The following is a 22,111-nucleotide window of genomic DNA, read 5'->3' as shown; positions in this document are numbered from 1 at the left end:
TCGAGCACACAATGATTATTTAATTGATCACCCCAACTCTGCTACATGTGATCTCAGCCCAAACGATCTACCATCAATTATTTGCTCAACCCCCTAGGAAAATCTGTCTCCTACTCTATTGTTCCTGTCCCCACTGTTTCACCAATCCAGAACCCACCACAGGCTGGCGCTATTTCCCCAGCACAACAGCCATTGCACACTTTCATCCTAACCAAAATAAATTATCGTTCTAAAATTGTCCAACTATTTTGTATTTTCCCGCTAACCCATTTCAGTTCGCTATTCAATTTCTTTAACTGTTCTCTCTGATTAGGCCCTAATTAATAAAACAAATACTTGCTATCGTTTATCAGCATACGCTTAATGACATTCCTCCCATCTGAACTATGTCCTGTCTCTTACATCTCCTCCCCCTCTCCTGCTCCTTCCTGCATTATGGAGGAGGCGCGGGAAACTTCCCTACAATCTTCCTTCTTAGGAAATAATGTCATTTGTACTTGTAACATATTTTCATAGACCTATTTAGAATATTACTAAAGCTATCTTATGCAACTTTTAATACACGTAAAAACTCTCTCTCTCTACCCATTCCCTATTGAATAAGTGAGTTTTTTCTATTTAACCCCAAAACACGCTACAAATAGTCCATTCAACATTACCAAACCAAATACTCCATCGTACCCATTCAATCAACACATCAGCAGTGGAATTTACACTCATAAATTCAGATTGTTACTCCATGCCTTGAAATGATGAATAGATTTCCACCAATAGTACCATTAATGATCTCATCTTACCCTCTGACACAAAATGAAGTTCCCTCACTGTACTACGTTAGCTCTACCATGATAATTAGTTGAATTTAACCCTCTATTTGCTTTGTACTATATTATACATTACGTCTAAAACAACATTAGTTATGGTCAGTTTATTCCACCATCACATGATCCAACAACGCCACAATCTTAAACTCATATGGGGCGGCAGGCAGTTTAGTGATCAATAGCGCCGCGCCAACAACCGAGAGGTCACCGGTTACAATCCCCGAGCCGACCAGGCGAAAAATCTGCCGATGTGCCCTCGAGCAAGGCACTCAACCTCAATTGCTCCCATAAATCGCTCTGGACAAGAGCGTCTGCCAAATTACCAAAAATGCAAATGTAAATATTCTCTACTTTCTCACCCATGACGCATGTCTACGCTCGGGTGAGCAAGTTTAGAACATTCTCTCGTCAGATACCCACATGCGTTCCCAGCCAACTGCCAGTCTTTCATGGCTCCAAAAGCCACACTTTCGCTCTCTCCAGCCCCTCCCCTTGCAACTCTACTTCTTTCTTGTCCAGGGGGAACAGGCTTTTTGAGGAGCTGTGAGGAGCTGTTTCTCGTTTTAGCGCGTTTCCAATATTCTGCCGTTATTCAAAGTACTTTAGTCTATTTATTTAAATCAAATAATTCCCACCTAATTAGTTAAAGTTGGTGCACGTTTATATTTAAACGATAAACCGAATTATTTCAGTCTAATTGTTTAACCAGTATTTTGCAGGGTCAAACGTCAAACATTACATCAAATAATCAATAAAAAAAAAAGCCTCAACCCAAGCACCTATAACCAGAATTATGCTATGTCTAACACCAAACGGCACAGTTCAAACATATCAGCTCAACCGTTTCAGTTCAGTCACACAATTCATCACTTTAGCTTTATGTTCCCAATTGTTTTTAACGGGTTATATGGTTTAAGCAACCACAAATCCAACAGTTATTCACAAATTATACCGTTTGGACAGCCACAAACGTCATTTGATTCCCAATTTGTTTTCTATCAAGGTATACAGGTTTATCATTCACACTTTCATGCATACGACAACACTCGCACTGTCTAACTTTTTATAGTACCTCCTATGGGTGTCTTTTGTTAACATTTGCACAATTTAAACCTTATTTCCTAATTGTAATTCTTATTATTTACTGTTTTAAAATATTCTTTGTATTCACAGCCAAAAATGGTACACAGTTAAACGTAGTATACAGTTATCACACAGCAAAAATAGTACACAGTTATCACACTCACTCACAATATACAGTCATAACCCTATCACACAGTCAAATATGTCACACAGTCATAAATGACACACCTACACTCCACACACAATCTATTTGGGCACACAGCCTCTTCTATTTGGGCACACAGTCTCCTCTACTATCTTTAAAAAATACTCTGCTGAACCTAGCCATATCCTCGAAGTTATGGACCTTGCCAGTCGCTAGTATTTATCTAAAATTTCCCGAACCTAGCCATATCCTTGTAGTTACGGACCTTGCCGGTGTAATTCTTCTAACCTTAGTCGTACTGTCGTAGTTACGAACCTTGCCGATAGCAATTACTTAAATCAATAATTCCCTATATCTAAAATTTCCCGAACCTAGCCGTATCCTCGTAGTTACAGACCTTGCCGGTGTAATTCTTCGAACCTTAGTCGTACTGTCGTAGTTACGAACCTTGCCGATAGCAATTACTTAAATCAATTATTCCCTATATCTCCGAACCTTAGCCGTATTGTCGCAATTACGGACCTTGCCGGGAGATGTCAGTATTGTCTCCTGAACCTAGCCGTATCCATAGCTACGGACCTTGCCGGTAGAACCAATACTCTCTGTGGTACCATGGTTTAACATCACATTTACCACAGGTTTGCATATAACAATATTGTGCTTATCTACTCATAATAGTTTCATAATTTAGTTCACTTACATCAGACAGGTGTTTCACAAAATTAATTTGGATAAAGCCAATGTGCAAAACTTTAGTTATATTCCAATAGGTGTTTGCTTAGCTTTTTAGAAGCCCGGGCACTTTGTGAAACACACGGTTCGATGAAAGAGGTGACCAAATGGGCCGGACATTACCCAGCGCAGCGAAGTCCCTTCTACCAGATCACGTCGAGTGTCACCAATTGTCAAAATGCGTCAATTCAAATCTGGTATTAGGAACAAAAGAGGTCAACACGACTTCTAAGATATACTAGTTATTTTAATTAATGCAAAAACCTTCAATGGTAAATATGATGTTTCGTATATACGGGCTCTCTGAAATACCTCGCAGGGCACCCCAGAGAACTAAAACATTGTTTCAGATTCAATACTCAAATACTCTGACAGAGAGAGTTTCCCACTTCTCTGCTGGCCAATTAGAGTAAAGACTTGAGCGTGGTTTAGACTTACTCAGCCAATCCGTTGATGCACAGGCTAGTCCCCCGCCTCTTAGCGCATCCCTGTTTTCAGGCATACGTTCATCATAACAACCTGTCATAGTGAGAAGAGCCAGCTCCCTTAGACACCATTCCTACGTCCAAGGAAGGTTCACAGATCACAAAGAACCAGTATAGTCTAGCATTTGGAGACAAAATCCTTATCTCATTTTACCCCCTAAAACAGCTCTTCACATCAATCACAGCTTGCCAGGTGTCACAACCTACATTAGCACAGTCCAGAATGCATTCTTTCTAAGTTAGTCATCCCATCAATTATAAAAATAATAAATCTCTCACAGTTGTCTACTTACTTTCGTCCTTGTCTCGAAAACAAACAATGTTGTGTTTGCCTCCATCAGTTGATGCCAATGACGTACAGTAGGTTAAAGTTAAAACAGATTAGATTTGATTGGTTAAAATGTGAAACGTCATCAACGCGAGAATTTGAAGGGAAGGGAAATATGTCAAAAGAACACGTTTGAAATGTTCAGCTCAAGACAAAATATTACTGCATGGATGAGAAGCATGAAGTAGCGTTGGAAATATTCGATATTCCTCTCTCTTCAACTGCGGTCGGATTTTGTACTGATTGACAGATGAGTGGTCAAAATGCTTAAACTAGGTAGCTAATGTTAATTATAGCTACTGGTTGTTGTTGTCAGTTTACTTTACCAGACTTAACTAGCCACCCCCTTTAGACATCAGTGATAGCTAACATTATCTAGTTAGCTACAATTACACAAAAACAAATCTAATCAAATGTATTTATAAAGCCCTTTTTACATCAGCAGATGTCACAAAGTACTTATACAGAAATCCAGCCTTTCTAAAGGGTAACTCAAAGTAACAACACCGTGTGGTCAAATACTTAGTAACTTAGTTGTAGTCACAGTATGGTTACGTATAACTACAAACATAGTTATGTTTTTACATATGTATTAACTTATTTCCGAATATCTTCAGAAGTACCCACAATGCACTATTTCTCAACATCATATGGAGAACCGGTGCTACCTAGCTAGTTCCCAGCCTCAGTGGTTCCGGCTGGCTAATGTTAGCTACTAGCCATGCTAGCATGTAATTACAAATCCATATGTTAAATGTGGTTACGTTTACACTACCTACCCTTTAAAAGGGGGAAAGTTAGATATAGCTAGTTACTATCTAGCTCTTGATCATGACTCTCAGTTCCATTACATTATGCATAAGAGTCATTGGATGATGCCATCTTCTGTACGGGGAGTTTTGTTAAGAGCTCAGACGCTCTGTCTGAACATTAGCTAACACGCATCGCTTGCGTACGGTTTTGGAAGCATAAGGACCTTATCTTTCATATCAGCGAGGAATAATTTTCAAACAAAAGGTTACATTGATACACACCTTCATAGGGTTAGTGTTCCCACAATGCCATATCTTCATGTTACATCACTTGTTTATGGAAGACAGACAGAAGACATATCATGCTCCGAACACCTGTGTGTAAGGCGTAACTGGGTTGGAAGTGTAGTTCATCAGCTTGTGGATCTGTGCAAAACTGCTAAAGTAAGTGTGTATTTTATTTGAAAGATTATTTCTCGCTGATATGAAAGATAAGGGGCATATCAGCATATATTTTTCGAAAACCGTTTAGAAAGCGATGATTATTGACATTTCTAAACGTTAAAACACAGCATGGAGCCAACAGTTAGGCAAATGTAACCGCTGACAACCCTACGCACGGAGAAGGGTTTTCGAGAGCTAGTTAGTATATTTCATACAACCGAACCTAGTTAGCGATGTTATCACTTTAACTACTTCAACATACATTTTGTTTAGCTTACTAGCTATCTAGCTGGCAAAAGGCTCATGCTGGCACCTTTTATTGTCATTACAAACAATACTAGCTCAAAGTGCATGTCTTACAGATGAAGGAAGGAAGCAGCCAGTTTGGCCCCCCAACCGGTACGGTAACCTGCATTGATAGGCCCCAGGCCAGAGTGACTCCGACCTGAAATTGGCCGACCATCCCTCCTCCCTGCTTGTAGTCTCGTTTTCTTTTCTCTCTGTTCAGCTGCAGAGAGGTGGTCGGATGCACTCATATGCACTACATGACCAAAGGTATGTGGGCACCTGCTCGTCAAACATCTCATTCCAAAGTCATGGGCATTAATAATGAGTTGGTCCCCCCTTTACTGCTATAACAGCCTCCACTCTTCTGGGAAGGCTTTCCACTAGATGTTGGAACATTGCTGTGGAGACTTGATTCCATTCAGCCACAAAAGCATTAGTGAGGTCGGGCACTGATGTTGGGCCATTAGGCCTGACTCGCAGTCGGCGTTCCAATTCATCCCAAAGGTGTTCGATGGGGTTGAGGTCAGGGCTCTGTGCGGGACAGTCAAGTTCTTCCACACCGATCTCGACAAACCATTTCTGTAGTGATCTCGCTTTGTGCACGGGGGCATTGTCATGCTGAAACAGGAAAGGGCCTTCCCCAAACTGTTGCCACAAAGTTGGAAGCACAGAATCGTCTAGAATGTCATTGTATGCTGTAACATTAAGATTTCCCTTTACACCACTCCAGCCGACGCTTGGCATTGCGCATGGTGATCTTAGGCTTGTGTGTGGCTGCTCGGCCATGGAAACCCATTTCATGAAGCTCCCGACAAACAGTTATTGTGCTGACGTTGCTTCCAGAGGCAGTTTGGAACTCTGTAGTAAGTGTTGCAACCGAGGACAGATTATTTTTACGCACTTCAGCATGTGTCCCTTTCTGTGAGCTTGTGTGGCCTACCATTACATTTACATTTACATTTACATCATTTAGCAGACGCTCTAGTCCAGAGCGACTTGCAAATTGGTGCATTCAATTTATGATAGCCAGTGGGACAACCACCTTTTTTTTATGGGGGGTGGGGGAAGAAGGATTACTTTATACTATTCCAGGTATTCCTTAAAGAGGTAGGGTTTCAAGTGTCTCCGGAAGGTGGTCAGTGACTCCGCTGTCCTGGCGTCGTGGGGGAGCTTGTTCCACCATTGGGGTGCCAGAGCAGCGAATAGCTTTGACTGGGCTGAGTGGGAACTGTGCTTCCGTAGAGGTAGGGGAGCTAGCAGGCCAGAGGTGGATGAACGTAGTGCCCTCGTTTGGGTGTAGGGTCTGATCAGAGCCTGAAGATAAGGAGGTGCCGTTCCCCTCACAGCTCCGTAGGCAAGCATCATGGTCTTGTAGTAATGCAAGCCAACTGGAAGCCAGTGGAGTGTGCGGAGGAGCAGGGTGACATGAGAGAACTTGGGAAGGTTGAACACCAGAATGTGAAAGGTTGAATTAGATAGCTTAAATAGAAGTATTCTAGAAAGGTCTATGAAAATATGTTATAAGGTCCCCATGCGATTTCCCCGAAGGAGCAAGGGGAGGGGTGAGAGAGAGTTCAAATGTTAGGAACATCATTAAATGTATGCTTATCAACGATAGCAAGTATTTGTTTTATTAATTAGGGCCTAATCAGAGAGAACAGATAAAGAAATTGAATAGCCATCTGAAATGGGTTAGCGGGAAAATATAAATAGTTGGTACATAAATAGTTGGTACAACGATAATTTATTTTTGGTTACGGGGATGCAAGTGGCATTGGCTGTTGTGCTGGGGGAATAGCGCCAGCCTGTGGTGGGTTCTGGATTGGTGAAGCAGGGGGGACAGGAACAATAGAAGGGGAGACAGATTTTCCTAGGGGGTTGAACAAATAATTGATAATGGATCATTTGAGATGAGATCACATGTAGCAGAGTTAGGGTAATCAATTAAATAATCATTGTATACTCGGGGGAATTTTGAGTGGTTTTATGGATTAATTATGAGGAATTAGATAGATACAAACAATTATTGATGGGTTAAGACTGGGGATATCTGTATCATGTTTTGTGTGTACTACCATCTTTAGCCCAGGGCTAGCAGTAGTGAAGTTAGGCAGTATTTAGGTCATAAAAGTGAGCTACCAAATTAAGTGAGGCCTGGCTATTTGTGGTTGTTATTTTTCAAATTGGGTTTTTCAAACAAAAAACAACACACCTAGTATGATGTTTATAAAGCCTTGTTGTTTCAATTTTTGGGGGTTTTCAGCAGGTCAAGGGTGATAGGTCTTAGAGGAGCACACACTGTGAATTTTATTTTTTTAGGTTTTGGCTGAGTTTGGGGTATATATGATTTCTTATGAGAATGAATGTCATGAGGACTTAATGAACACTTGGGATAACTAACATTTATGAAATATTTAGAATAATGGTAATGTTTAGTATACTATGGGATTAAACAGTTCGTTGAATAATTTCAATTGCCTCTGAACTCTGTTTTAACCTTCTGTTGTTAATTAATCATCCACACTAGTAAATTCTAAAGGCATGAGAGGAGGACTTTAAGAGTTTATTTTACTAAGTTGAGGGTAATTTATAATACTGTGAAAAGTGTGAAGAAGATTATAATTTGGTAATAATATATATGATTTGAACCATAAAATAACAGAAGAGAGAGTGGAGGGATGGTAATTGGATAATGAATTACCGATATTACCTAAGTGATTGTTTAGGTAGGTGGTAGTATTGACACATGGGCAAATCATGTGTCAAAAAGGGGGATGGTAGGATTAAATAATAAATATATACGAAGGAGAGGACAAAATACTTCAATTTTTTTTAAAAAGATTAGAAATTGAGAACTGAACATGTGTGAAGATAGTTTATTAACCACACCCGTATGTCAGAGGTTTTGTGCCCCACAGGTGAACTAAAGGAGAAGGTGACCCACTCTATCTAACCAGGAGACTGGTGAGCATCCAGTCCCTAAAAGAAGAAAGACTGAAGCAGGCCTGTTGGGAAGGGCCCTACCAAGTCCTATTAGATCCACCTGGGTGCATGTCAAACACTGCAAAAAGGTAAACCCAGTTACACCTGACGAACAAACACAGAGTTAGGAGAAAGAACCGATCACCACTAGGGCTCGGGGGTTGGCTCCTTAACGAAGATTCCCTTACCCTGTCTGATCATCCCTGTGTGAGTTCGATAGAAGGTGAAGCAATGGGTTGGCTTCTGGCGTCTGACATGTTCTCAGGGCAAGGGTGGGGATTCACAGGTCTCCCGACGGCAGGTAGCTGTCTGATTGTGGGGGCCATATTCCTAGCACACACATACCCTCCTGATCAGCCAGAAGTAGTAGTTAACCTAACACAAGTCGATAAAATAATACCTGAGCACAGTCTAAGAAGGCATAGGAGACAGCTAGACGTAAGGAAAAGGGGAAGTACTAGGGACTTTAGGGAAGGACATCACCATATGTATGTCACCATGTACATCCTGGGACTATGTAGTTGCTCATACCAAGCGGGGGGAAGGGGGGGGGGGGGGGATGTCAATCTCCATACACAGTTTAGGGACAGGTGTAGTATTGTGAAAGTAGGGAATTACCAGAAATGGCAGTGCGACCCATATAAGGGTAGGTACTGTCTGAAAGTCTGAAATACGCTAAAACAGGTTACAGACCTGACAAGTGAGATATCCTCTTCAACTGGGGCACCCTATAGAGTAAACCTCTCTGAGGGAGGTAGTGAGACCGGGGCTGTGGTAAAGATAGTGCAAACTATAGACCTGAAGGAAGTAGTACAGATGGAGACGGAGTAATTAGATTTTAACCTGTGGTTGGAATGGATTCAGTATACGGCAAGAACTATGTCTAAAGAGGACTGTTATGCCTGTAGGACAGCCAAACCAAGGTTAACAACTACTCCGTTCCCCTTGACAGGCTTTAACTCTCTGTCAGGTTTATCCTCCATGATTAAATTGTTCAAGCCACCTGGGAATGTGGTGAAGGAGTCTTATGGTAACTTGCACTATCTGTATCCCCCGATCTCAGGGGGAAGTCTCGAAGTCTCAGGGGATTCTTATTATTGTTTTTATAGGACTAGTAAGATAGGATACAGGGTAGGGCATCTTAGCTCCTGCTCCCACACAGAGAATATCACAACTAAAGAGACCATGACTAATCTCTCCTCTTTATTGCAGCCAGAGGATTTTAGGAACCAAAACCAGGCCCGTGCTGACATCTGATGGTTGTGTGGTGATAAAAGATTGTGAACTCACCTACATACGCAAACAATCAAACGTGTCAGAGAATGGTGAGTTGTCACGTAGAAAGTAGGACCTCCTCCCGGGATCCTTTGATGAAAGGATATATATTGATGGGATAGGAGTACCTCGAGGGGTTCCAGAAGAATTCAAAGCTAGGAATCAGATCGCAGCTGGGTTTGAATCAAGTCTTTTCTGGTGGTCAACAATTAATAAAAACGTAGATTGGATAAATTATATTTACTATAACCAGCAGAGATTTATAAACCACACTCGTGATGCAATAAAGGGATTAGCTGAGCAGACAGCGGCAACTAGCTTAATGACATGGCAGAATAGAATAGCTTTAGATATGCTTTTGGCTGAGCGGGTGGAGTTTGTGTTCTGTTTGGATCTATGTGCTGTGCTTTCATCCTCAAACAATACAGCACCAAAGCGCTTGAGGGAGTGACCACGCTGGCGAACGAACTGGCTGAGAACTCTGGTATTGATAGCTCCCTAAACGGTTGGTTTGATAACATATTTGGTAAATGGAAAACTATTGTTGTAACTATTCTGGGTAAAGTTATAGCTTCTATGGGTATACTTGTTCTTTGTGGATGTTGTCTTATTCCCTGTGTCTGAGGATTGGTGAGAAAAGGAGATGGAAAAGGCGGTTTCCCAACAGATGGTGAGATACGGCCCAATCCCGGACTCCGACCTAAGGAATGAAGGATATGACCTACCAGGCTTGGTGGAGTGACACTCTAGAGGGTGTCTAAAGGGGGCCAAAATTTACTTCCCTGTTTGTGTTTTATGTTTTAATAATCTTGTGTTTTGTGTTCTATTAATCCTGTGTTTTATGCTTTATTAATCAAGTTAACCATTGTGAATGTTTCTCTTTCCTTATGTGAAGGTAAAGGATTCCTGGGTGGCTGGTAGCCAACTCAGTACAAGTTAGGTGTAGATGGAAGAACTGAAGGCCTTTTTATTATCATTATTGTCTATTAATAAAAGTGTGATTATTTTTGTTTGTATTGTATTTTAATGAGTGACACCCTAGAGGGTGTCAAAAGGGGGAATCCGAATTTCCCTGAAATTTCTTATTTTGGGTTTTCTTATTTTGGGTTCACACCCAGTGGGTGTAAAAAGGGGGATTGTTGGGATTTGCTTTCTCATAATTGGATCTGTATGTGATGAATAGCTTAGAAGGAATGCATTAATGATAAGCATAGGTTTGTACTATACTGATATAAATTGTTTCACATAACAGGCTGTGATTCATGTAAGGAACGTTAGGGGGAAGGACAGATAAGACTTGTATTTCTTACAGATACGAACACTGCCTCTTTGTTGTCTGTGAACCGTCCTTGAACGTATGTACTCACAGTACAGTGGTGACTTTTGGGTGCTAACTCCACAGGTTGTTATGATAAACTTATGCCTGGCAACAGTGTGCAACAGGTGGAGCGCCAAGGGTTGGGACCAGCCCGTGCGCCAACGGATTGGCTGAGTAATTCTAAACCACGCTCAGTCTCTACTCTGATTGGCCAGCAGAGAGTGGGAACGATCTCTGTCAGAGTATTTGAAGAAGAACCTGTAACAATGGATTAGTTCTCTGTCTGCCCTGCGTGGTATTTCAGTGAGCCCGTATACGAACCAATATACTTATCATACATACATTTTGCATATAATAAATTTAGCTTGGAATGAATATCTCTTGATTATGTTTTCTATTATTCCAATATCAGATTTGAATTACGCAATTTCTAACAGTTGTCATGCAGGAATAGGAGAACTCGTGATGTGATGTGTGTAAGGGATCGGGGGTTGGCAGGGTCTAGACAGAGTCATCAGACTCGATCTGGTTCACCTGAGTTCTGAGCACACCTGTCAGTAATTAGTGTAGGATTTAAGGTGTGCTCAGAAGCTCAGTCGGCGCGAGGTATTGTTCCATTGGGACTTGCTAAGCGTTTTGTTCCGAAGTGAGAGAGAGAGTTTGTTGTTTTTGATTACCCGTGTATCCGACCTGTGCCTTGTTGTTTGACTCCCCGAATTGCTTAATCCTCTGCTTGTCTACCCCAGTGATTACCGTCCTCTGATCCTGTGCCTGTGCCCTCGACTACGACTAAGCCTGCTCCATTGGTACCTCTGCCTGTCTATGCCTGGCCCGGTTTTGACCACAGCCCGCCCGACCACGATTAAGCTATTCCCTTGTCTGTACTCTAATAAAGCATCGCTATTCTGCGATTGGATCTTACCACTCTGTCCGAGTATTCATTACAATGTGACATCGCTAATGAAATGGGGACGTCTCTTGCCACCAAGCCATCAATTAAACTAACGTTAGTGTCTTGTTTTCTGTCTGTGAGATTATTTTGAAATGTGTCAGCTACTGCTCTCTGCTCCAACCTCATCATCAAACTGAAAATATGCCAAATGTCAATACATTTCCTGCGTGTGACAGGTCTTTAACATGGTATATTACACACAATTCATGGAAACTTTACTCAACTCACAAAATGTTGAAATACACATAACCCCTTTCTATGTGATAGATTTAGCTAAACTGTGCTAATCTAGGAAATAATAAACCTGTCTGTTTTTTAGTCAACAGTATGTGCCAAAATCATGGAGTTGCTGGGCCAGAACAAGGTGGACCATCGTCAGAGGAAAGTTGCTATCGTCAGCCAAGACAGTTTCTACAGAGTCTTGACACCTGACCAGAAGGCCAAGGCACTCAAGGGCCATTACAACTTTGACCACCCAGGTGGGGGTGGCAGGTAGCTTAGCGGTTAAGAGCGTTGGGCCTAAAGATTGGACCGAAAGGTCGCTGGTTAGAATCCCTGAATTGCTCCTGTAAGTCGCTCTTGATAAGAGCGTCTGCTAAATGACTAAAACGTAAATGTAAAATGTACTACAGGCCTGTATGAATTGTAATAACATAAGTATAATCGTTGTAATAACATAAGCTCTCAGTCAGTCACTTATCACTTAGATAACGTGGATTTAGTTAATCATGGCGTTTAATGAATCTTTGCTAGAATTATAAATGGCTAATGTTCTGGCTGAACAGTGTAATTGAGTTAATAACCTTAATGTTTATTACAGATGCTTTCGACAAAGAGTTGATGTACCAAACCCTGAAGGATATTGTGGAGGGGAGTGTGGTGGAGGTGCCGACATATGACTTTGTCACGCATTCCAGGTGAGAAGGAAACATTCCATCCAGACCCAGTGTACAGAAATGCCCCTTCTTGAATTCAGACAGACGGGATCAAAAATGCCCACCCTCCACATTCCAGAGCTCAGATAGATGACCCTTGACCTAAAGAAAAATAAAAACCAAAAGAACTGGGTGTATTCATTAGTCTGATTTCATTGCATTAGTCTGTTGCAAAACATTTACTCCAAACTGAAAACTTTGTGCAATGAAAACAAGTTTATTTTGGACAAATTCAGATAGGTCTCTCCCCGTTTCGTTTAGTCTGTATGCTTCCCGTTTGGACCCTAGAGTAAACGGTTTCCGTTGCAAAACGTTTGGCAAAAGACCAAACGTTTTTGCACACTAGGGCAGTTCCCAACTAAATAAAATCCTGGTTGACCCGAGAGTCGTCTGTTCTTTTGACCAATCGCTTTTAAAACTTGTATTTTTCCAAACACCCTATGTTTGAATAAAATCAACTATATGTAGGCTACGGAGCTTGTCTGATGCTTTAAGCACTGCGATGAAAAATGAAGACACACAAATGACTAAAGAGGGAGCCAGAGATCAATATAGCCTAACCAGAATAAAAAAAACCTGACCCCCCTCCTCCCTCTACTGCTGGTCTTCGCAGATTCTGCCGTTACGCTCCTGAAGTTGCCGGTAATAGGCTACGCCAGCGGTCGGTAACCTTTTCCATTTGGAGTGCCAAGTTATCGTACCATTTCTACTGAACTGCGTGCGTGCCAGTTATGATTTTCATTTTCGTAGAACAGTTTCATTTAATTTATAATAGTCTTCAAAACTCAAAATCAATGTTGTGGTTAATCAACATTGAAAATGATACAAATCTAAAAGTAACTTCTATTGCCATTGCCAACTATGTAAAAATAGCCTACATAAAGCCAACAAATAAAAACATTGCAGCCTGCAGGTAGAAAATATCCTGATAAAAATAAATATACTATAAATCCCATTGGCTACGCATGGCCTGTCTGCAAGGAACTTAAAACATTGTATCAACTATTAACTTGGTCCAGCCTGATGCTCGTGCTAGCAAACTTGCAACATTGTATAAAATGTTTTGGGCCCTCAGTTTCCTGTGCCAGTGAGTTCCGGACAGACAGACAACAGCTGTAGGCTATTTTGCGCAAGGGATAAGAAGTAATCAGGTAGGCCTATATTGTGACGTTTCCACTGGATCAGAGGATGACATTTATTTTGCCTTTCATGCTGTGTGGTTATCGAAAGGGGAGAGAGCTGGAAATAATTTTGAAATAGGCTACGTTGAGGAACTATTGTCATTTTCAATGGATGTAAAAACAGACTTCATTTACTTGCTGTATGAGGCAAAGAAAAAAATTACTTTGAGAAGCTCCACAGTGATGGTGAATTAAGAAAATCAGAAATAGTATCAGATCCCCAAATGGGCACATTTATAGGCCTACATTTGCGCGCAGGCCAGGTAGCCTAGGCCTACTTCTATGTGTTACAAGGTGCGTGTCCTTACTCAAGATTGACAGGCGCTCTCCAAACAAAAGACAATGAATAAATTAACAACTCAGAAATAAACGTAGGTTGTGCGCTCTGCAAACAACGCGTCGACTCCGACAATGACAACGGTAAGACTGTAATAATAATACATTGAATGCATTAACAGAAAAAAAGCATTAACATAAATTACCATAAACAAACATTGTAATTAGAAATGATGGTAATTAATGGTAAATGTACTAGTGGTGGTACTGGTGTGCCATCCCCGCGGTCTCCAATGGATTAGTCCACTGAGACAGGCGTCAATCAGACCGGTGTCGTGTGCCATATATTTTTAAAAATATATTTGCCACTGTGAAAACTAAGCGCAGACAGCCATTCTGATTCTGTGTTGAATCATAGAGCACGGCACCTACTGCTTTCGGCCGTTCATCGTCCCGGTGTGTGCAGCCTCAGACATGAATGTCAATGCATTTGCAGATTAATTAACACACACACACACACACACACACACCATGCATTCACGTGAAAGTTAGTCTGTCAATAGAATACCTCTGTGTGTACTATACATTTGGTGCTTAATGTGTGTGTGTTTTCCAGGCTGCAGGACAGGATCACGGTGTACCCGCTGATGTGGTTCTGTTTGAGGGCATTCTGGTATTCTACTCTCAGGAAGTGAGGGACATGTTTCACATGAAGCTCTTTGTGGACACTGACTCTGATGTCAGGCTGTCCCGCAGAGGTACTACTGAAACACACACACACCTAACAAGGGGATTGTCACATGCACGTCCACTTCCATACTCATACACACACTTTTCTCTAGCATATTTGATGTATATACTGAATTGTCACATTTGTCTTGGTCCTGACCTGGTTGTTGTTGTTGTCTTGGTCCTGACCTGGTTGTTGTTGTTTTGGTTTTGACCTGCAGTTCTGCGGGACATGAAGAGAGGCAGAGACCTGGAGCAGATCCTTAACCAGTACACCACGTTTGTCAAGCCAGCCTTCGAGGAGTTCTGTTTGCCTGTAAATGTCCAGCAGAGCCACACACCCTCACCATACACCGATGATAACTAACAGATAATGGACACTTTCATTCATTATTAATAGGGCTAATTATGGACATTTAAAAGATAATGACACATATAACACCCAGTGACTAATTTATATTATGTTCTAAATGCAGTCTTTTGAGAGCATTAGCTACCAAATTTAGATTGATTAGTTATTTTCCCCCCCAGACCAAGAAATATGCAGCTGTAATTATTCCTCGAGGAGTTGACAACATGGGTAAGTTATAGCACTCTGATGAAGCCTTCAGACTCATACCCTCTCCATATCCCTCTCTCTCCACACTCCTCCCTCCCTACATCTCTCTTATTAATCTGCCTCTCATGCTCAGTGGCCATCAACCTCATCGTGCAGCACATCCAGGACATCCTGAATGGGGACCTCTGTAAGTGGCACCGTGGAGGAGTGGTGAATGGGCACAGCCGGGGCTTCAAGCGGGCCATCTCGGAGCAGGGGGACCTGGATAACGCCACCTCCAACCTCCCCCTAGGGAGCCCAGCAGTCGCCCCCACTTTTAAATGGAAGATCAGTTATTGTTCACATCATGTTTCTACAGTGACAGGCATAGCATGATTTGTCAATCAAGATTTGGTTGGTGAGGTGATCAGAACACTGGTACTCAGGGCCCGTATCCACAAACCATCTCAGAGTAGGAGTGCTGATGGATCAGTGCTGATGGATCAGTTTTGCCTTTTAGATAATGAATAAGATTATATGGATAGTTTATAAAGTTCAGACTGACTCTTCACCCTGACTCTTCTAATAAACGGTATCATTATTTTACTGTCAATGATCTGTATGCAGGTGTGCTCAACCAGGTCAACAAAGAGGATATCCAAGGTAGCCTATCATAAAGGTGTTGTCCTAGTGACCTGCCCAGGATGTGAAAAAAACACCACATTATTGCTGACAACTTGGGTTGGTTCTCTGACCTGAAGGGAAAGAGGTTGGTGGCCAAGTTAATGTAGTTGTGAACATTTTACATGCATGCACAGTATTACAATGTTATGCAGGCAGGGCACTCTCGCGTCACCTCAGGTAGCGCAAACCCACACTCGTTCAGAGCCCTCTGCGCGCATTTCACCATCCACGTCAACTTCCCTGATTACACGGTAGTTCCCCAGTGTAAGGCGCTGGTCGAATTCAGGCGCAGCTGGGAACTTTATGGACAGGTCTTTAGCTAATAGTCTATGTATTGTCTCCTGTAGCTCAGTTGGTAGAGCATGGCGCTTGCAATGCCAGGGTTGTGGGTTCGATTCCCACGGGGGCCAGTATGAAGAAGAAAAAAAAAAATGTATGCACTCACTAACTGTAAATCACTCTGCTAAATGACTTAAATGTAAATGTATTTCCCCTATTGATAGTGACATGCACAGAAGAGAAATGGAACTGCAGTCATAGTGAATCATAAGTGAATACCGTATATAGGCTGTAACGTTTGTGTGGACTAAAGGGCCCTACACACTTCACGCAAACCCAGCATAATATTCACAGGTAGTTCTAGGTACTTTTGTGTGACTCAGATTTTGGAACGGACCATATACGACGCTCCTTCGCTCTGTTTGCATGCAGCCTCCTTAAGACTTGAGTATTATTCCTGAATATATATTTTTTTATTCATGGTTTGTTTTTTTCCTACAGGAACATTGAGGAAATCCTTGCAGCGAAAGGGGAGAAAGTGAAGAGGGTAGAAGGAGAGGCGGCCCGAGATTGTTGTAGACAAGTCCGGCAAGGATTCAACACAGACTGCTCAAGATGCAGATGCAAAGAAACCTTCACCAGAGTCTGATGACTCAGGGAAATCATGATTAACTCTCTCTGTGTGTGTATGCGCATACATGCATTTGTCGATGGACTGATCACAACAAGGACACCATTCTCTATGAGTGAGAAATAGCAATTACTAAATAAATGCAACACTCGCTTTTGATATTTATATCTCTATATTGTTTTCATAACATGTTGGTCATTTCTTATCACACTATTTTATACCAACTGAACACTAGTGTCAGAATATTATTTGGGTTTACACCAATCCTACAACTACTGCACTGATCACACTCAAACAGAAAAGGCTGATGCTTGCAATTCATTTTTATTGTAAAGTTGTATGATATAAAGCAGGAAAAATGAACATCCAAAAGCCCATTTAGGGCCATGGCAAACTGCCTATAATGGACGCTCTCCCTCTTCCTCCATTGTTCCCTCCAGCAGCTCATTAAAGCAATGCTGTCAATCCACACGGAAGCAGAACATAGTGCTCCTGTAAAACAACAAACAGTCATTGAACGAATGGGATTCACAGTAATACATTTGTCTTATAATTTTAAATCATGAAGCCGAGTTCTGGAGCCCCCATCCTCTTATCACAAGCCCAAGCACTTACCTCATCTGTTCTTCTGTCTTTTCCTCTCCCTCCTCCCTTTCATCCTCTCCCTATTGATGCTTCATCAGATAAAGTGACCTCAAATGCCACAATCTGTTTCAGGAAAAAATAAACATCCGAAAGCCCACTTACATGAGGTAGAATAATCACATGAGATCAGGAATTGTAGTTTTTGAGTTGAAAGACATTGCATAAATGCACTTCTGTCAACACTAATACAGTTGTCTACAGAGAACAGGCTTTGATCCTAAACACTTACCTAATGTAGTCATCCAAATGTGCTCCTCCTCCAACCCTCCCATCCTTTCCAATTGATGCTTCTACAGATCTGTTTCTATGGCTGCTCTTTTCATCTACCTCAGACTGGAAGTCTGCCTCTTCGAATGCATTAGCTAGGTTCCAGTTGGGATAGCTAATTTGCCCATATGTCCATCTCCTCTCTATTACTCTTATGAAACGGTTTCACCTCTTTTCTCTTGGTCTCTGTTTATCTTGTCTTCTTCTGCCTCTGAGTATTGCCCTCCCCCTTGCGTTTTCCATAACTTTATTTTGATCCACTTAGCTCTTCTTTACTGCTAATCTCATTGACCTTTTATCCCATGGTCCGTCCTGATTCTGTCCATCAGGACTTGAATTCTATATCTCCTATTTCCCCTCCTGATAAACCACTCTGGTCTCCCTTCCTCCTCTCATGTTTTCTCCTCTTCACCCTCATGCCTGGCTCTGTATTATTCCCCCCTTTTTGCACCTTTCCAGTTTTGTTGTTAGTTTTTTTGCCTTAAATATAAAAATGTTTGTTTATTTACATCTATTAACATACCTAAGAGCATTGACAACATTTCTTTCTTCCTTTGTCTGCTCAGCTTTTCTTTCGTCATCTACTCAAAAGTTGTCAACGCCTCGTCCGCCCTCATTCTTCTGCTTCTTCCTTGTTCTCCTCTTGCAGACTGTGCGTGAGCGTCTCTGGACACTGCTCCCTCTCTTCCGTCCACAAAGATGTAAACGCTGTGACCTGGTATGGCACCACCTGTTTTGCTCTCTGTGTCTGCCCTTTTTTCTCATACTTCGCACGCCTCTTTCTTTCAATCTGTGCAATCCGCTCTTCTCTCTCATACAGTTTCTCCATCTCCATCTTGAACCTGGCCTCGTCATCTTTTATTCTTTGAAGCTCTGCTCTCTTCTTATCCTCGTCCCATATCCTTTTCTGACTTTTCTTCTCCTCCTTCTCTTGTTCCTGCTGTATCTTCAATCTCCTTTTCTTCTCCTCCTTCCTCCTTTTCTCTTCTTTCTCTTGTGCCTTTTGCTGCATCTCCAGCACCTTCATTCTCTCCCTTTTCCCTGTTCTTCTCCTCCTCCATCCTCTGTTTCTCAATCTTTTTCAACTCCTCTGCCCTCTTTTTCTCCCTCTTTTTTTCTTTCTCCACCCTCTTTTTCTCTTCTTTTCACGGGCCTTCTGTTGCATCTGCTGCTTCTTCATTTCTTTTTTTCTCTCTTTTCTCTTGCTCTTGTCTCTTTTTTCTCTTGTTCGATCTTTAGTTTCATCTCTGCCTTCTCCCTTTTCATCTGCTCCTCTAACTTCTTTTTTTCCATCTTTTCTGTCATTTTCCTTTCCTCCTCAACCGATTTCTTCTGTCTCTTTTCCCACTTTTAGCTCTTCTTCCCTGTCTTTCTCCGCCTTCCTTTCTTTTTCCTTCCCACTTTTCATCTTCAACATCTCTTCATTTTTCTTAGCCTCGTCCTTGAAATATTTAATCCTCTCTGCGTAGCTCATGGCATTAAGTTCTTCTTTCCCTAGGCTCGCCATCATAGACATTGCATTTGCGGTTGCATATCTCCCTTCCATTGTACGACTATCAATCTTCTTCCTCTCCCTCTCACCATAAGGATCCCTGTGTAGACATCTCTGTTGTTGTCCACTCATGCTCTCCTCACTTTCACTACTCCCCTCCTCACTTGTGTCCTCACTCATACTCTGAGACACATCCTCCTGAGACAAGCGTAAGGGCGTCACAGCCTTCTCAGTGGTGTCGCAGAGCGCCTCTGATGTAGTCAGCTTCTGAGTTCACCCTGTGAGCAAGTGGGCACAGCTCCTCGTAAATGGAGCTCCACGTGAGTGAATCCTCACAAACGTCGTCAGGCAGGTATAGGTCAGATGACTGCCTCTTGAGCACATTCACAACCTCTGCTAGGTCCTGCTGGGTGGCCCCCTGAGTGTCCTCTTGGGACGGCCACTGGCGTGGCATCTGTGGTGGCCTCTGGGCTGGCCGGACGCTCGGGGGGCTGTGGCAGGGGTCTTGGATTGTCCTACTGCAGAGGAGCAGGAGGCCTCAGTGTCATCGTTCTTGTCATAGTTGTTTATCCTTTTTCTTCAGAATCTCTTCCTTTCTCTTTTGGGCCATCCTCTCTCTTTCAGCTGCGCTTTATACATATTCTCAATTTCTGCACCTCTCCGTTGAACTTCCTCAGACAATTCCTCAGACGATGCAACCTCTGACCTCTTGACCTTATCCTTGACCTTTGCCTGGTCAGTCAATGGGGACCTGGGGTGGACATGCGGATGGGTCTGCCTCAGCTGGGCAGGAGGGCCAGGAGCCAGGAGGTGGAATGGGACAGAAAATCTGTGTGAAGCGTGTGGGTGCGACGTCTTGGGACGGAGAATGAGGCCGTTTGTCAGGGGAGGTGCAGCTCTGTGTGACCAGAGGGGGAAAGATTGAGTGTTTCTTAGCCGGGTTCTTCTGGGTGGCGGCGGCATGCTGGTCACACTCCGATTGGCTTTTGGTGAGGTACCTGTGGAGATTGTACCTGGGGAGAGCTGGCAGTGTCGGGGAGACGGGACAAAGAATGGAGGAGGTGGAGCGCTGCTTGATCACCCCTTTATCTACCCCAATCTGTATGATGACAGACACATTTTTATTACTTAATAGCTTGATGGTCCATGTTATTACTATCTTAAAACAATTATATGTGTATGGGTAGTACATATTATAGAGAAAACATTTTATTACTGTATATTAGCTTATTAGGAAAATGGGATCGTCCACACTTTTGGATTTATTCTTTTTTCAACTCTTCTAGGAATGCAGACCTTCCTGAGAATACTACCAGTGCAGAATGCAGACCTTCCTGAGAATACTACCAGTGCAGAATGCAGACCTTCCTGAGAATACTACCAGTGCAGAATGCAGACCTTCCTGAGAATACTACCAGTGTGCAGTTTTTTTTATTGCTGTCTTATTTCACTATTCAAACTATTTAGATCTAATTTCCGTGTATCAGGATTGGGAACATCTCAAAGCAACTACAGTATATCTACTGAGAAGTCTGATTTAAGAAAACTGCTCGTTACCTCCTCCAACAACTTGTGCAGCCTAAATATTTCTCCATACAGCGCCTTCATCTCCCTTATGTTTCCTCGCTCAGTTCTCCATGTCTCTTTAGCCAATCTCCAATGGGCGAGCTCAAGGTCATGGATATCCTCCCGCATGCCTAGTTCAACCTGTGTCCCCTTCTCATTGTGCCTCTTCTTTTTCCTCTTCTTCGGGGTTGAATCGGTGTTCTCCTTGCCCTGCCTACACACCTTTGGGGCAGTAGGGATATTGAGAATAGAACATGGTATATTTTGTTTTACTCATTGGATTATTATGTGCCTTCCATCGTTTTCCGTTGATATAGAATATCAAGAAGGTATAATGTTGACACTAGATCAAGCCGTAGTTAGTACGAAGTTTACACTGATTGGCCATAAATTATTAGTCTGGACCACTTTAGAGATCATAGAGTTAGCCTGCAGATGGGACTTACAGTATGGCTGGGGAGTTGTGAGGAGTTGTGAGGGTGGTTTGGTCTGAGCCTGTGGAGTTCGTTAGTTCCTGTGCAGAAATCGTCCCGTGCAGTCCGATTTGCCCATGGCTAGAAATTAAAATGAGGACAAACATGCAGTCAGTAATGAGGTTATCATTATACAAGCTTGTTATTTTCAATCTTAGAAAAGCTCATAGGCCTAAATGTCAAAATGATGATTTTAAAGCGCTGGAGTTTTGACTGAGGGTGGTGAGAGAAAAGGGATTCTAACCATTCTTATGATGAGCCTTGGGAAGGAGAACTTTCCCATAGTTCCCTCAATTACTGTAATCCTGAAAAAGATACAATATGGCTTAAAAATATTATTATATTATTTAAATAAACTCAATTAAATTGTGCCACAAAGTAGGACTACTATAGCAATGGTTTTGACCCTGAATTGAACTTAAGTGTTGCCGTAATGTGACAGTAACGCTATGGCAAACCATTTAGGCTGTCAACATATCTGAACACAGTCATTTATGACATCATGAATGTGATGTAATGTGATGCCATGGGGAGACCACACCCACTCTGACAGACAAATCACCAGAGCCAAATAGGCCTATTTTCAATTACCTTAACCAATTAACCCACTTCTATGGTTGAAATACAGTATATTTTGTAGTAGTAAGCTCATAAACATAGTAAAAACCACACTGCAACAATGTGTATCACTTCACAGCTACTGTCCATGATACATGAGCTGGGTGTCCTCTGAATGTGTCCTAAAATTGCACCCTATTCCCTACATAGTGTACTACTTTGACCAGGGCCGATAGTGTACTTTATAGG

General features: G+C 42.2%; 1 protein-coding gene and 1 pseudogene across 1 annotated transcript; one reads left to right on the top strand and one right to left on the bottom strand.

The window, feature by feature from the left end:
- The first annotated feature begins 1,185 nt into the window (after positions 1-1,185).
- Positions 1,186-15,944, top strand: LOC123487212 (annotated as a pseudogene).
- Positions 15,945-20,001: 4,057 nt separating this feature from the next.
- Positions 20,002-21,677, bottom strand: LOC123487211. Its single transcript, XM_045218369.1, has 4 exons — positions 21,549-21,677; positions 21,278-21,385; positions 20,823-21,053; positions 20,002-20,364 (listed from the first exon to the last, which is right to left on the bottom strand). The coding sequence occupies exons 1-4, from the start codon at positions 21,585-21,587 to the stop codon at positions 20,002-20,004; spliced, it is 741 nt and encodes a 246-aa protein (XP_045074304.1). The 5' UTR covers positions 21,588-21,677.
- Positions 21,678-22,111: the final 434 nt, after the last annotated feature.

The sequence above is a fragment of the Coregonus clupeaformis genome, unplaced genomic scaffold (assembly GCF_020615455.1).
Source record: "Coregonus clupeaformis isolate EN_2021a unplaced genomic scaffold, ASM2061545v1 scaf1528, whole genome shotgun sequence".
NCBI lineage: Eukaryota > Metazoa > Chordata > Actinopteri > Salmoniformes > Salmonidae > Coregonus > Coregonus clupeaformis.
The sequence above is the reverse complement of the archived record's forward strand: the minus strand, read 5'-3'. Positions and strand labels throughout refer to the sequence as shown.